The 13225-nt window shown below is 38.8% G+C and overlaps 2 protein-coding genes across 5 annotated transcripts in view; one reads left to right on the forward strand and one right to left on the reverse strand.

Moving 5' to 3' along the window:
- On the forward strand, positions 1–3992 carry SLC7A6OS (solute carrier family 7 member 6 opposite strand). Its single transcript, XM_068202801.1, has 5 exons — positions 1–175; positions 942–1319; positions 1657–1854; positions 2725–2848; positions 3316–3992. Exons 1-5 carry the CDS (start codon positions 32–34, stop codon positions 3435–3437), a joined length of 966 nt encoding a protein of 321 aa, XP_068058902.1. The 5' UTR covers positions 1–31; the 3' UTR covers positions 3438–3992.
- SLC7A6 (solute carrier family 7 member 6) overlaps positions 3589–13225 on the reverse strand; it is a 26972-nt gene continuing 17335 nt past the window's right edge. For 3 of the 4 annotated variants that reach the window (XM_068202794.1, XM_068202793.1, XM_068202792.1), the window contains exons 6-8: positions 7898–8047; positions 7009–7192; positions 3589–5701 (exon numbers count right to left, since the gene is read on the reverse strand). In XM_068202794.1, the coding sequence (XP_068058895.1) occupies positions 5607–5701; positions 7009–7192; positions 7898–8047 (429 nt within the window). In that variant the 3' untranslated portion in view covers positions 3589–5606. Of the gene's footprint in view, positions 5702–7008; positions 7193–7897; positions 8048–8709; positions 8807–9835; positions 9940–13225 lie in introns of all 4 variants that reach the window. The other variant, XM_068202795.1, reaches the window with a different exon arrangement.

A 13225-nucleotide genomic window follows, 5' to 3' on the forward strand; every position in this document is an offset into this window, starting at 1 on the left:
GGCGGCCGCTCCGCCCCTTCCCGCGGGCGCCATGGCGGGCGCGGCCGTGCTGCGCGTGCGGCGGAAGCGCGGCGGCCCCGAGCCGGCCGAGGCGCTGCTCCTGGCCTGCAAGCGGCGCCGCGCCGAGCCCGTGGAGACCAACCTCTTCAAGCTGGTGGCGACCGTGTCCTCCAAGGTACCGGGGCGGAGTGGGCCGGGCGGTGCTCCTGGAGGGGTTCGGAAAGCCGCGGCTCTCTCTGGCTGCTCCTCGCGGCTCTTTGAGGCTCCCCTGTGGATGCGGGGATCTGGAGAGCAGCCCGGCCCCGGGCAGCGCCGTCCTGTGCCGGTAACCGAGGGCACGGCGGCTCCTCCCGCGCTGTGACAGCCGCGGGCAGGGCAGGGGCAGGGTACGGGCCACAGCACGCAGGGATCTCCGTGACAAGCTGTGCGCAGCACTCGCTTTTCTGCCCTTAGAGGCTGTTCCTCACTTGGAAACTCCAGAGCAGTCAATAAATGAAGCTTGAATTTCTGCTGTGTGAGATGCTGAAGCTCAGCCCTACAAGGATATCAACCACCATCTGCCATCCAGCCTTTTGTATTGAATAAGACTGGTCCGTCATGGGAAATGGTCTTCTTACTATAAAGTAAAGGATATTATGCCCTAGATTTAGGTCCGTTGCAGTCTTCCAAAGGCATGTGTTCTTGTTCTTATTCTGTACCACGAAGTTGTTTAAAAATCAAATTGAAACAGTCTTACGTCTTCTGTTCTATATCTTGTGCTTTCCTCCCCTCATAACAAGAGACTATTATGATTGTTATGTTGCTTAAAATAATAGTAGAAGTTACTTGAATGTTGTTAGGATTATTGGTACTGCAGGTCTTCATATCTTCTAGGAAGGAGTATGACTTGCTATGTTGATGTTATCATTATATTTCTCCTCCTTTTTGTTCCTTTCCCCCAGAACGAGCCAGTTCAGAAGTACGTTAAAGATGCCATCACGCGAGACAAGGCAGCTCAAAGCCTGCGCCCCTCTTTGGGAAGCACCCAGCGAATCCTTCGGGAGCTCCGTTGTGCCAAGCAGGCAGAAAGGAAGGAGAAGCGGTACCGGGTGATATCCAGCCACCGGCCCGACTGCACCGACACAGCTGCACCTGCCACGCGCGGCCAGGCTGCGCCCCACGGGGACAGCTCCGAGTCTGAAGCACCGCAAGATGCTTCCCCAGAGGAGAGTGCTGCTGTCCATAAGAGTTCAGACTGCTGTGGGGAATTCCAGCTGTTTGATATTGTACAAGAAGAGGAGATGGTGGGAGATTCCAGTGTAACCACCGCAAACCCACAGGTCAGCTATGAATTTGGTGTACTTGAAGTACTTTGGTATGGCTGTTGAGTGGTACATGCGGGCAGACTGCTGTGGGAGTTTTCTTGCACTGTAAGTATTCCGCTATTTAATAGGAGCTTTAACCAGATTGCAAGTTGGAATGTTTCATGAGGACCCTAAGTGCAGTAATGTTGAAACAGTGTGCAGAACTGCTCCTTAAGGAAGGGCTTGTACCACCCTATTTTTTCTTTGCCCTGGTCTGATGTATAAGTTGTCTTTTCGTCTGAAAACTGTTGGCTGTAAATAAGACTTAGCATGACTTTAGTGGAAATACTAATTTTTTATTTTTTCTCAGCAGAAGACTGATCCAGATGCAATTCTCTGCAATGCAGTAGAGATGATCCGTGAGCGTTTAAACGTTTCTGAAGATGGTAAAAAAGAACATGGTCACAAAGAAGATGAGTATGTTTATGACATCTACTATAAGGAAACATCAGCCCCTGATTGGATTGAAAATATCCTTTCTGTACAGCCCTATAGAGAAGAATATGAATGGGTAAGGGTGTGGAAAAACCAGTCTTTCTCAACTAGAAAGATCACAAATAAAAGATGTTTAAAGTCCTGCTCTTAAAAGCTGCCATGCCAAGAAAGGTTCTTTAAGATAGACACTACATGTATGCTTAGTGACTTCTGTGTTAGGCCTTTTGTAACTGCCAGTCCCACATTCCTGCAGTTTGCTGTTGATCCCAGGACATCATATGACAAAATGGAAGGGATGGTGCTCATGTAATGAGAAGAATCTGTCTGGTTTCAAACTGACAATTAAATTTAGCAACATGAAACTTGAGTAATTTACGTCTTGCTTGCAATTGGGAGGCAGCCATTAAAATGTCATTGTAAATATGACTGAATGAAAAGAAGAGCAAGGGAGAACACACACAACTTTTACAGTATTTGAGGATTTGACTTTGATCCTTAGATGTTTTTTCATAATAAATTGTTCTTCAGTGACTGTGGAGTTAGGAAGTTTAATGTAAAGTTTACTCTTGTGTTGTATAGTTCCTGTGATCAACAGACCTGTATACTGGGAGCCTGAAACAACTTTCTTCCTTGATCTATTACACTACTACTCAAGTGAGTAGGATTAAGCTAGATGTTAACATTGAAATGTTGGAGTGGAACATATACATGTGTGACTTCACTGATTCTTCACCTAAAGCAGATTTGAAGTGTTAAGGTGAACGTAGTGACAACTCAAATTCTTCTGCAGTGTGCCCTGTGTCACTGCAGAATTCCTTCTGCCTGCCATCAATAAGTATTTCCTAGCTCTTTCTGATCTGTACAGTATTGCACAGGTGGATGAAAACCCACTTAACATTCACTATAAACACAGACACTCAGCATTGTGTTTTGTGTTGACATGCAGGTAAATGATGATCCTGGTCCAGAGGAAGTATATGAAGATGAAGATGATGAAAATGATGAAAATAACTGGCGTAATGATTATCCTGAAGAAGATGAATTCTTACCTGAGGAAGATGGAGAAAAAGGTACACCTACAATAAATGCTGTTTGCTTTCCTGCTGTGCATGTATACATCCCCTATTTTTTACATGCTATCCCTAAAAAAAGCAACTTAACTGAACACTGCTGGGGTAGCGTTCTGCTCTTACAGTGGTGGAATGTGCGCAGAGGAGGATTATCTTTCTTGGAACTAGAAGAGAAGTTAGTGGTTTTGAGAAGACAAAATTGAGAAGTCAGATTGAGGCTGCTGGAATTGCAAAGGTTTGCTTGCTTAGAGAAGGAATCCATGACTAGGGTCCACATACTTGTGAAACACTGCCTCTGCCTTCTGAATTCCCTACCCCAGAGTACTTCAAGCACAATTCAAACCTCAGCTCATACAGAAGTTGTTCAGACTTCGTTAGTTTCTCAAGAAGCTTAAACTAGTCTGATTCACTTAATTTTTTGCGTAAAAATAAGGGATAATCTGGAAGTGTTGATGCTTTCTCTACAGACTCTGAAGAGAGCTTCAGTGATGAGGACCAATGTTACAGGAGAAGAACATGGGACAAATATCGACAGGAGGTTTTGCAGGAATTTGGATACGATGAGACTGAAGATTTGGGTTCTGACTAACAGCCTGGTTTTGGAGATGAAATGCATACTCAAGGTGAACATTTGCTGCTGTAGGAGAATGTACTATCTGAGCAGCCAGCTTCAGCTGGTGGCTGTTAAACAGATGGGTGTGACTATGGCCACTTGACAACACAAATTTTTTTCCAAGCACAAGATGCTCTATGCTTTAAAATAGAATTTTCCACTCATGGCATGTGTTAAGGTTTTGAAGGGACCTTTTATTTTTGTTTTCCCAAAGCTGCATGCCCAAGAGTTTGTACCTGTAGCAAATGTACAGACATGGAGGTATTGTTGGCAGCAGCCCTTCTGGTCATGACTAATACGTCAGGTTTCACAAAAAGATCGATGTGTCTGCCCTGATGACAAGTGGAAGTTCTGGAAGGCACCCTATCCTACTGCTTTCTACTTCATTTGTTCCTAAGTGTCAAGTGACTTTTTTCACAAGTGTTTGAGCATATGAAATGCCTTGACCTGTCCATTACTCTTCCCAGTAGTTTTACTCTTGGAGTAGAACAATGTGCATTTAAATTGTAAATAAATATTTTTTTTGACCAAGTTTTCTTTACTCATTTAAAGATTACAGAAGTTGGTACAGCTGAACCCAGGTCACCATTTTAATCTGCATTTATACATCTTTAAACAATTCCACTGTACTTGTTTGGACACATGAAGTATTTCAGCACTCTCCTACTTGAGTCTGTAAAAAATAGCTGATAGGATTAGCTTTTACCTGGTCAATGTCATTCATGAACTGGAGGCTACGGCAGTACTTAGGCCAATTAGTCTTGTCTGGTAATGGCAAAGTAGTGGAGGCAAGGTATTTTTGTTTGCTTCAGAGAAAGGTTAACGTGGCAGTGCAAAAATCCAAATATCCCCACTATTATTCAGGTCACTGATGCAACTGTGGTGCACCCTTTGAAGTGTGTATTGCTTCAGCCATAATCTTGTAATTACAAGATTTAGTTCAACTTAAATGCACAAAACCATACATGTGGCCAAACTCAGGTCAACTGAGACAGACATTCTGAACTAAGGTAAAAATCTCAGGTATGTTTTTGAAGTACATCTCACTTTGCCAGACAAACAGGCTGGCTTCTTGTTGCCTTTTGCTGCACCAAAATTCAGTATCAAAACTGTCCTGATTTTAGGCTTACAGCTTTGGAATTACATAGACTATGAATTAGCATGTCTGTACTGCAGTAATACCTTTTACTTCTGTTTTTATTTCTAGTTTTTCCCCTACTACTTAGCTGTCAAGATCTAGTATCTCCCACAGAAATTCTGCTATAGAAGGAAAAAAAGTGGTTTCTGGGAGGTTTTAGATGGTCACTTTCTAGTGAACAGCACTGAAATTTATAAAAGGAATTTTCTGACTGCTGAGGTAACTCAGCTACTGTGTCTTCACTGAAACAGTTCACAAACAAATGTTTACCAGGCTTCAAACAGAACATTTTAATTTTGGAAATTTCATAAAACCCAGCAGAAATTCAGAAAGTACTAACAAGTTAACAAGAAAAAATCAACAACCATGAATCAAATCTTCAGTGGCAAGGTGCTTAGCTGATTAAATCCTTGCCACAGTCAGGTACATTTCCATGTAGCATACAGAATAAAATCTTTACGGGAGAAAGGTTGGTTCAGTCTATAAATAATGGAGCAGAACTTCATTTATCATTAGGGGCAGAAAAACAAATGAAGTAGTTTGTTGTGACTAGTTTTCTTCTGGGAAAGAACTGAGTACAGCAAATCATTTCATGCAAACATCCATCAGAATTAAGCTGGAAATGACTTAGTCTTTGGAGTCAAAGTGGGTTTCAGTCTAACGTAATAATGCATTACTTCACCACCTGGTTCTGCAGAAATCTAATTTGATCCATTAGCTCTTACCATTTTCATACCAATTCTGAAGAAGAAACAGTATTGACACACAGCTTGTGTGAGTAGGTAATCATTATCCAATGAAAACCTGCCCTGAAAACATGCCACAGTTTAGGAGGATGACACAAGGGCATGATTCCAACGTTGGAATCCATCTGCAAGTAAGAACATTTTCAGCATTTCTGAAAGACCACCGAAAACAGTTTTTCTGTGTCTTCCAGTTCCAGCTCTTCCCTTTCATTTGTGTAATTGCTTTATCCTCCCTCCTGCTTCTTGTAATGGCTTTAAACTTTATTTGGATTTGATTTCTGGTTTCTTTTCTGCATTTGGGTCCATCTCTGTTAAAACACAGTAACAGAGCATCTGCATGTTTCGTGTGACTGCACCTGCGGAGAAATCGGAGATAGATTAGAACAACAGCCACCTATCTCAACTCTGATTACAAAACACATTTGACTAATGAGAGCTGTCAGGAATGCTGTCTCGCTTCTCTTTAGGGAAACAAACAATAAAATCTAGTACAATAACTGTGTCCCACTCATTTTTAACAGAATCTTAAACTGTTCTGTTGATATCCTAGGGTGTTCTGCTTCTTAGGCACCCTGCCAAGTAACTCCAGTAAAATCTTTTTTCTCTATAATGAAGAGCGTAAAATTGGTGGAATAAAGAAAGTAAAACTAATAGCACACAGGGAAAGCTACAAGATTACTGAGTATTTACATACGTTCTACTGCTGCAGCACCACATCCTGCTTTCAGGGTAAGGTTTTGCTATACACCTTCCTTACCACATCCCTCCTCATCATGGCTGTCTCACACAGCAACAATAACAATGTTATTGTTATTACAATATATATATAATATATTATATATATTATATATATATAATATATATTATATATAATATAAACTATTATATATATAAAATATATATTATATATAATATATTAATTATTATAAATATATAAATTATATATAAGAGCACAGATGAAGAAAAATTGAAATTTGTGTAATTTAACTGCTGTAATTCAACAGAAGGCAAAATTCCATTCTTTACTGACATAAAATCTATCTATTTTCAAATATCTGATTCAGTAAAGCTGGACAGTTTTTGCTACCAAGAATGTTCACACTTTTTACAGTCATCAGTCTTGGTTCAAATAAAGACTTTTTCCTGATGTTTTGGCCACTGCTGAACCGTGTTTGCACAGTATCAAGGCTTCTTTTCTTTCCTTTTACTCAGCTCTTCCTGCAGCCAGCAGCGTGGGAGAGGGCAGGGAAGTCTGGCAGGAAGATGGTCAGAACAGCTCACCCAAACTATGCAAAGGGCTTTCATGCTATCTGATTTCATGCTCAGCAATAGAAACAGGTTGAGCAAGAAGTGTTTGCCTGGGAATGTTTTCCCATACAACTGCTGCTTGGAGACTGGCTGCACACTGGGCTGCCTGTGAGACGTGTGACTGCTCTTGCAGTCAGTTTTTCCCCACTTCACTTACTAAACTTTCTTTGACTTGACCAGCAGGTCTTCCCACCTTTGTTCTTCCTGTTCTGTCCCTCGTGCTGCTGGGGGTGCTGGTGAGCCAGCCCTGGGTACTCAGCTGGGTCAACCCACCACAACCCTTTCCATCAACAGACCAAGAGTCACCTACTTTTCCTCTTTCCTAACAACATCTCCAGCTAACAAAGAAACTTACCCATAATCTTGTTAATAAATTGAGGTCTCCTTGATGCAGGTAAATAGACTCCCAACAAAAAGAATGGAATTCCAGATAAAGCAATGGCAATTCCAATCACTGAATTTACAAAGTCACTATAGAGTGGCACTACCACCAGAAATACTGTGCATATACAGAATATTATTGGGAAAGCCAGACTCAGCTGCAGACAGAAAAAAGAGAACACAATGTTAATGAAATATTTACTGTCTATTGTTACAAACATTATGATACTGACTTTTCTCTCTGAAACCCCGTTTGTGAAATTCTCTGTTCTTCCTCTCATATATCTGGCTATTTAGGACCATAAACAAATTTGCAAAATTATTCTTAATGAAACTGTTGCTAAAAATTGCAAAAGTAATCAAGTATGGTAACTCTGCTGTGCTGAAAGAAAGTGCATAGTGCCATGAAGTGTTTTTAGACAAAACCAGTAAAACTTGGGAAACAAGAATTACTGACTTTTTTCAGCAGAGTGTCAAAGTATGAGGTTATCAGAGGATCAGATACCATCGGAGCTAAAGGTGATCCACAGTTACTTAACTCGAGCATTTCCAATCAAGATTGCTGCTGCTAGATAAAAGGCTAACTACTATGTCAGGCTATTGAGACATTCTCCAGTGGGCAGACAGAAGGGGTACTTATTGAACCAGCGTATAATAAGAGTGTACTGACACAACAATCTCTTGTTCTTGCCTAGCAGACAAGCTACCTTTCATTGTACAACATCAAATGGAAACCATGCTTTATGTCCTGATCAATCTGTAACCTTTAGACTTAACATGTATGGTCCAGATTTTAGACAGTACTTTTATATAATATGGAAGGCAGGGATTTTAAACAATTGTTACTGTTTAATAAGTATTACCTTAAGAGGTCTTGGCCGATCTGGTTCTTTCCAACGTAGATATAACTGCCCAGCAATAGAGAGACCAACAAAAAACCAGTAACTGAAGCTGAAGTAATTTATCAGCTTGAAGACATCTTCCACAGCCAGGTAAATAAGGGTCATAAAACACTGTTAGAAAAGAACAAGAGTAAGAATCTAAACCCAAAGGTTTGAAACTTACTGTTTATCCTGGTTTTTGCCCTTAACACCTTATACTCCTTAGTGTCTGGCATAATTTTAAGCCTCAAAAAATTACTCTCTCAGCAATCACCTTGATTGTAGTATATTTTGTCTCTTGTGAATTTTTTAAGTTTTCCTTTCAATAATTCATATTCTTGTTCTGAAAAAGTTGTCTTAATTCATTGACTGGATCACAATAAATTACATTCTCCTTCAGGTTTTCTCAGCTGCATTTAGATGCAATAAGGATCTGAGAGAAGCACTTTGGGCTCTCGAATTATTTAGTCTTGAGCAGAAGAAATCTTTTATATACAATATGACAATTATTAGTTGCAGTTTCAATTGACTGAAAATGCAATTGTCCATTGTAATCTATGGTATACAGAACACATTTCTAATGGCATGGCCTTCTGCTAAATTGATGTTCTGATTTCAGCATGAAGTAGAATACGTACATGGACTAGTTCTTTTATACTTTTCTCATGTTTTTTTTTTTTTTTTATACATATATATTTGTGTACATTTTTCTAGCCCTGTGTTGAAGCTCCATTTTGAGGGAAGCTGTGTTGTGTGTCCCATCTAATTAGTTGAAAAGAAAAGCAATAACTTGCATTGAAGAGCAGTGCTGGCACAGGTGTGAACCTCTTTATGTGGATCATAGACAACAGATCAGGAAGGTGACCTTCCCGAGATCCTACAAAAAATAGCCTGAAAGAAAGCAGTAAAACACATGTTGAGACCACAGGCAAGAGAGAATATATTACAGAAAATCAAAGAATAACACCAGTCAAAATAAATATTTACAACACTGAATTTCAGTCCTTTAAACTGGAACCTTCTTATAAAGATGTACTGTACAACAACCATTGAAAGGCATGTAAGCTTTTAGAAACATGCTGTTAACAACCATTTAAAAAAATCATCCTACAGATAAAATAGGCAATATCTACAGCAACTGAAACAAATTTCTATTGTTTCACAAAATTCTAAAAGCTAGCACTGAAAACATTCCAGCTTATGGAAGAATAGTTTTCAATGCCAACCAGAAGAGATTGCCAGGTCCCTAAAATGATGTCACTCAACCACATGCTCAAAAAACAAACACACACAATTTTATTACCAACTGTTCTATATTGACTACTTCACCAAATGATCATATTTCTTCTCAACAGAGGCATTGCAAATTCAATGGATTGGAAGAATATTAAAATGCCTGAATAAATCTGTTTCAAACTTTTGCTAGTTACATCCACAATCAGTGCTCAAAGAAAAGGTTCTACACAGTATCCTAAGCTTTCTGATTGCAGCTTCATAGCAGTAGCAAGTTTTTTAGGGTTTTTCCAAGTACAAAGTTTTAAAATACTGATTTTAAAAGGTCAGTAAGTTTTAGATAAATACATTTGAAAACAAAAACTTGCTCGAATTATTCTATCAAGTAAAATGGAAGGCAATGCAAACAATCAGAAGGCCTGAGGACTCACCACACAGACAAAATTCATTTGATATTACAATTTTGCTCTGCACACACTCAGGAATGCTTTGGGGAAACAAGGCAGTGTTAAGGTTGTATGTACACACACACACACACAGAGCTTTATTTAGATCTGTGGTTTTATTGTGGTTATTCAATAGGTTCAGTTTAAAAAGTATTTTTGCCTCTCTCATAATAGATCAGCATAACAATAACATGTAAAAAGACTTACGAACACTTGTCAAACTGAAAGAGATATGCACTACCTTGATGATGCTAGAATTGAAGCATTAAGTCCACCAAAACAAGAAAAGGCTACAGCAATGGGAATTGTCCAGCTGAACATACCAAATATCCTGTCAGCAAATGTCTGATGAAAGGGAAAAGAAAAGGAAACATGAAAACATCTGCAAAAAAAAGAATATGTAAAACAATGACATCACAGCTTTTGTAATACACTTGTATGGAAAAACAATAACATAGTAAGGACAGTCCATGATGCAGCACAAGGAATCACACAGCTGTCTTATTTATTTATGGATTCTAAATAAGCACAAACTTCTTCAGCCAAGCATCTGAAGTCATATTTTCTGCTCACAAAGGAAAAGAAAATGTTTTGAGAATTTTCTTCCCAACCCTAATATATTTTATTATCTAACTGACCTACAGAACACAAGTGAACATTCTTTGGATTACTAAAAATATTACCTAACCAAACAGGGAAGTGCCATATTGCAGTGAACAACCACTGCCAACATCACAGCTACTCTTTATAGATTCTATTCAAGGAATCTACTTTAATTTCCTTTTTTTGCAGTTCCTAAGCAATATCTTTTCATTTAGCTCCACTGGCAGGGCCTCTGGACTCTACTCTCACAACCTGGCAAATAACAGAGCAAGTGAGCTTATCACTTGCTCAATACTTGATGTTGCTAGACAATATTGTAAGAAACTATGGTGACTATCAGAGTGTTAGACTGGCAGAGCTCTGAAACCAAGAAGTCAGGAGCATCAAAGTTTCACAGCAAGTGGTAAGAGCCACTGATTGCCAGCAATCTTGGATCTAAAACAAAAATGGGTAATAATTTGCAATATACTGTCCTGGTCTATTCTGTTCAACCTCCTGGATGAAGAAAAAAGGGAGAGAGACTTTAAGTATCAGACAACACATGAGAAACATGAAGAAATTTAATTCATGCAGACTGACCTGCATGAATTCATGCATTCCACCTCCCATCTTGGTCTGAGCATGGTACATATCTGGACATTAACATGAAGTTAGGCAGAAATGCCCTCACGCTGTGTTCAGAGGACATGGGGAAGCCTTCCTACCCATCCCAAGTCTACCTACATGTAACTAAATCACTTCCATGGTTTCTTTTACAGAAGCAAGCTAATAGTCATAGCAGCAAAAGAATCATGTCTACATTAGACAGCATGAAGTCACTGTTTAAGGAAACAGAAAGGTACATACTCATGTATAAGTAGTATTCAAACAAAGATTTGAACATTTTACATCTTAGCAAGTAGCAGTAATCTAAACCTTTTATGAACCTTTCTCTAATTTACTTTCTTGTCTCTCTCTTGCTTTATAAATTTCAAGACCTTCAGGCATAAAAAGCATAGACAGTAATTCAGCTTTCTGCAGGTCTACTATAAAAATTTTCCTTCAGTTTTTACTATTTTAATATTTTTAAACACCTTGCCCTTGACCTCCCCTTCAAAGCACTGGTCTTCATCATAACATTTATGAGCTAAGCAGCTCAATCAAAGGTGATAAACACTCAGAACCGGCCTTTATCTGTACCATATGAAGTTATCTCTATTTAACAGTGGTCAAGTTTTGATTTAATTACTCCAGGAACCAGATCATCAATAGCAGTGCACTGCAAACTGTTTTCTTAATGTTTTTGTAGGTCAAAAAAGCCTAAAAGACTTAATATAGTTGATTTGGGTTTTTTTTTTGTTTTTGTTACACGAGTGCTTGATTTTCATGAGACAAAACCTTATAAATAATGTCAATTTTTAAGCCACAAGAAATTCACTGACATAAACCAAGGCTTAGTCAGTTATAGTTTCCTGTTCTTTGTCTGCATGGAAAAAATGCTTTGTCCAGCACATTATCCAGGTTATGGGTCAGAATCCATCTCTGCTGTGCTCCATCATTAACATTAAAAAGCAGGATATATTCCATCCTTTTGTGCAATTTAGTTGAGCCTCAAAGTCAGACAGGATTTCCTGCTGCTAAAGTACAATGTAAAACCACATAATCACTTCAAGGGAACTTTGCCTAAAGGCTCAGAGTCAATGCATCAACTGTGTCACCCTGGTTCTCAGAAAGGCACTGCTCTTCCTGAGCTATTTTAGTCTATACATCTTAGCAGAACTTCCCGCAAAATGAAGCTTCAACATGGGTGGAAAAATGCATGGAGATTCCTACAGATATTATAAAAAATAACATAAGTATAAAAGAACTAGTCCATGTACGTATTCTATTTCATGCTGAAATCAGAACATCAATTTAGCAGAAGGCCATGCCATTAGAAATGTGTTCTGTATACCATGGATTACATTTTCAGCCAACTGAAACTGCAACTAATGATTTACATTATTGTATAGAAAAGATTTCTGCTGCTCAAGACTAAATAATTCCTAGAACCCAAAGTGCTTCTCTCAGATCCTTATTGCATCTAAATGCAGCTCTGAGAAAGCCAGTACCCTGAAGCAGAATGTAATTTATTATGATCCAGTCAATGAATTAAGACAACTCCTCCAGAACAAGAATGAGGACAAGATGAAAATTCTAATAAGCAATTGTTGTAATATTTTAAAGGAATATTTAAACCTGAACTGCTGATTTCTGAAGCCAAACAAAGTGAAATTACCAGACACAAAACTCCTGGAGGATTTTTTGTTTTAATATATAAAGTTAAGATACAGAACAAGATGTTAGAGAATTAAGATGTTTAGTAAAATTGCCTAAAGGATAAGCATTTAGGTAAGTAATATTAACATCTAAAGCTAAAGAAGAGAGAAAAAAACTGTTAATGTAATCCTATACTGAATAATGCAAATTAGCTAATATATCATTTGGAGAAATTTTTCCCCCAAAGATATTCTTTTCAAAGAACATCTATTTCCTTTTGAAACATCTGGTAATGGGCCAGGGTGGATGACAGGTGCAGGACTAAGTCACAGGCATATGCATCCTGTAATGCATATCCAATTGTTCTAGGAGATGCTAATACTGTTCCACACATCTTGGAAAACAACAATCATTCATATGAACAGTAAAACCCACAAATTATATACAGACCAAAATGCTACAGATTCAATGTATTCTGGATGCAGGCTATGTTCTACATCAACTGTTGATCCAGCTCAAAGCCGAAATAAGTGATTTCTCTAGAGCTGTACAAGTCAGACTTCAAAAAAGAGAGTAATGGAGTGACAACCTCTACCAAACACTGTCATTTCCAATGTACTTCCTAATGCTGTAGTTGGGATTCCTGACAGAGCAAAGGGTGGAGAGCCTTCAAGAGCTAAACTTGAGGTGAAGCAATACAAAAGACTATTTTAATTGAGAATCATCTAAAAAAGTTCAGCTTGGTTTGCCAAGTACATCTATCTGCCTCCAAAATGATCTTTCAGCAAAA

This window comes from Anomalospiza imberbis, chromosome 12, assembly GCF_031753505.1.
Source record: "Anomalospiza imberbis isolate Cuckoo-Finch-1a 21T00152 chromosome 12, ASM3175350v1, whole genome shotgun sequence".
NCBI lineage: Eukaryota > Metazoa > Chordata > Aves > Passeriformes > Viduidae > Anomalospiza > Anomalospiza imberbis.

Excerpts from the sequence above, each read along its gene's own strand:
- SLC7A6OS (XM_068202801.1), top strand. The coding sequence starts at position 32 with ATGGCGGGCGCGGCCGTGCTGCGCGTGCGGCGGAAGCGCGGCGGCCCC. Across the intron at positions 1,855-2,724 it reads ATAGAGAAGAATATGAATGG|GTAAATGATGATCCTGGTCC; the intron begins GTAAGGGTGTGG and ends GTTGACATGCAG. Across the intron at positions 2,849-3,315 it reads TGAGGAAGATGGAGAAAAAG|ACTCTGAAGAGAGCTTCAGT; the intron begins GTACACCTACAA and ends CTTTCTCTACAG.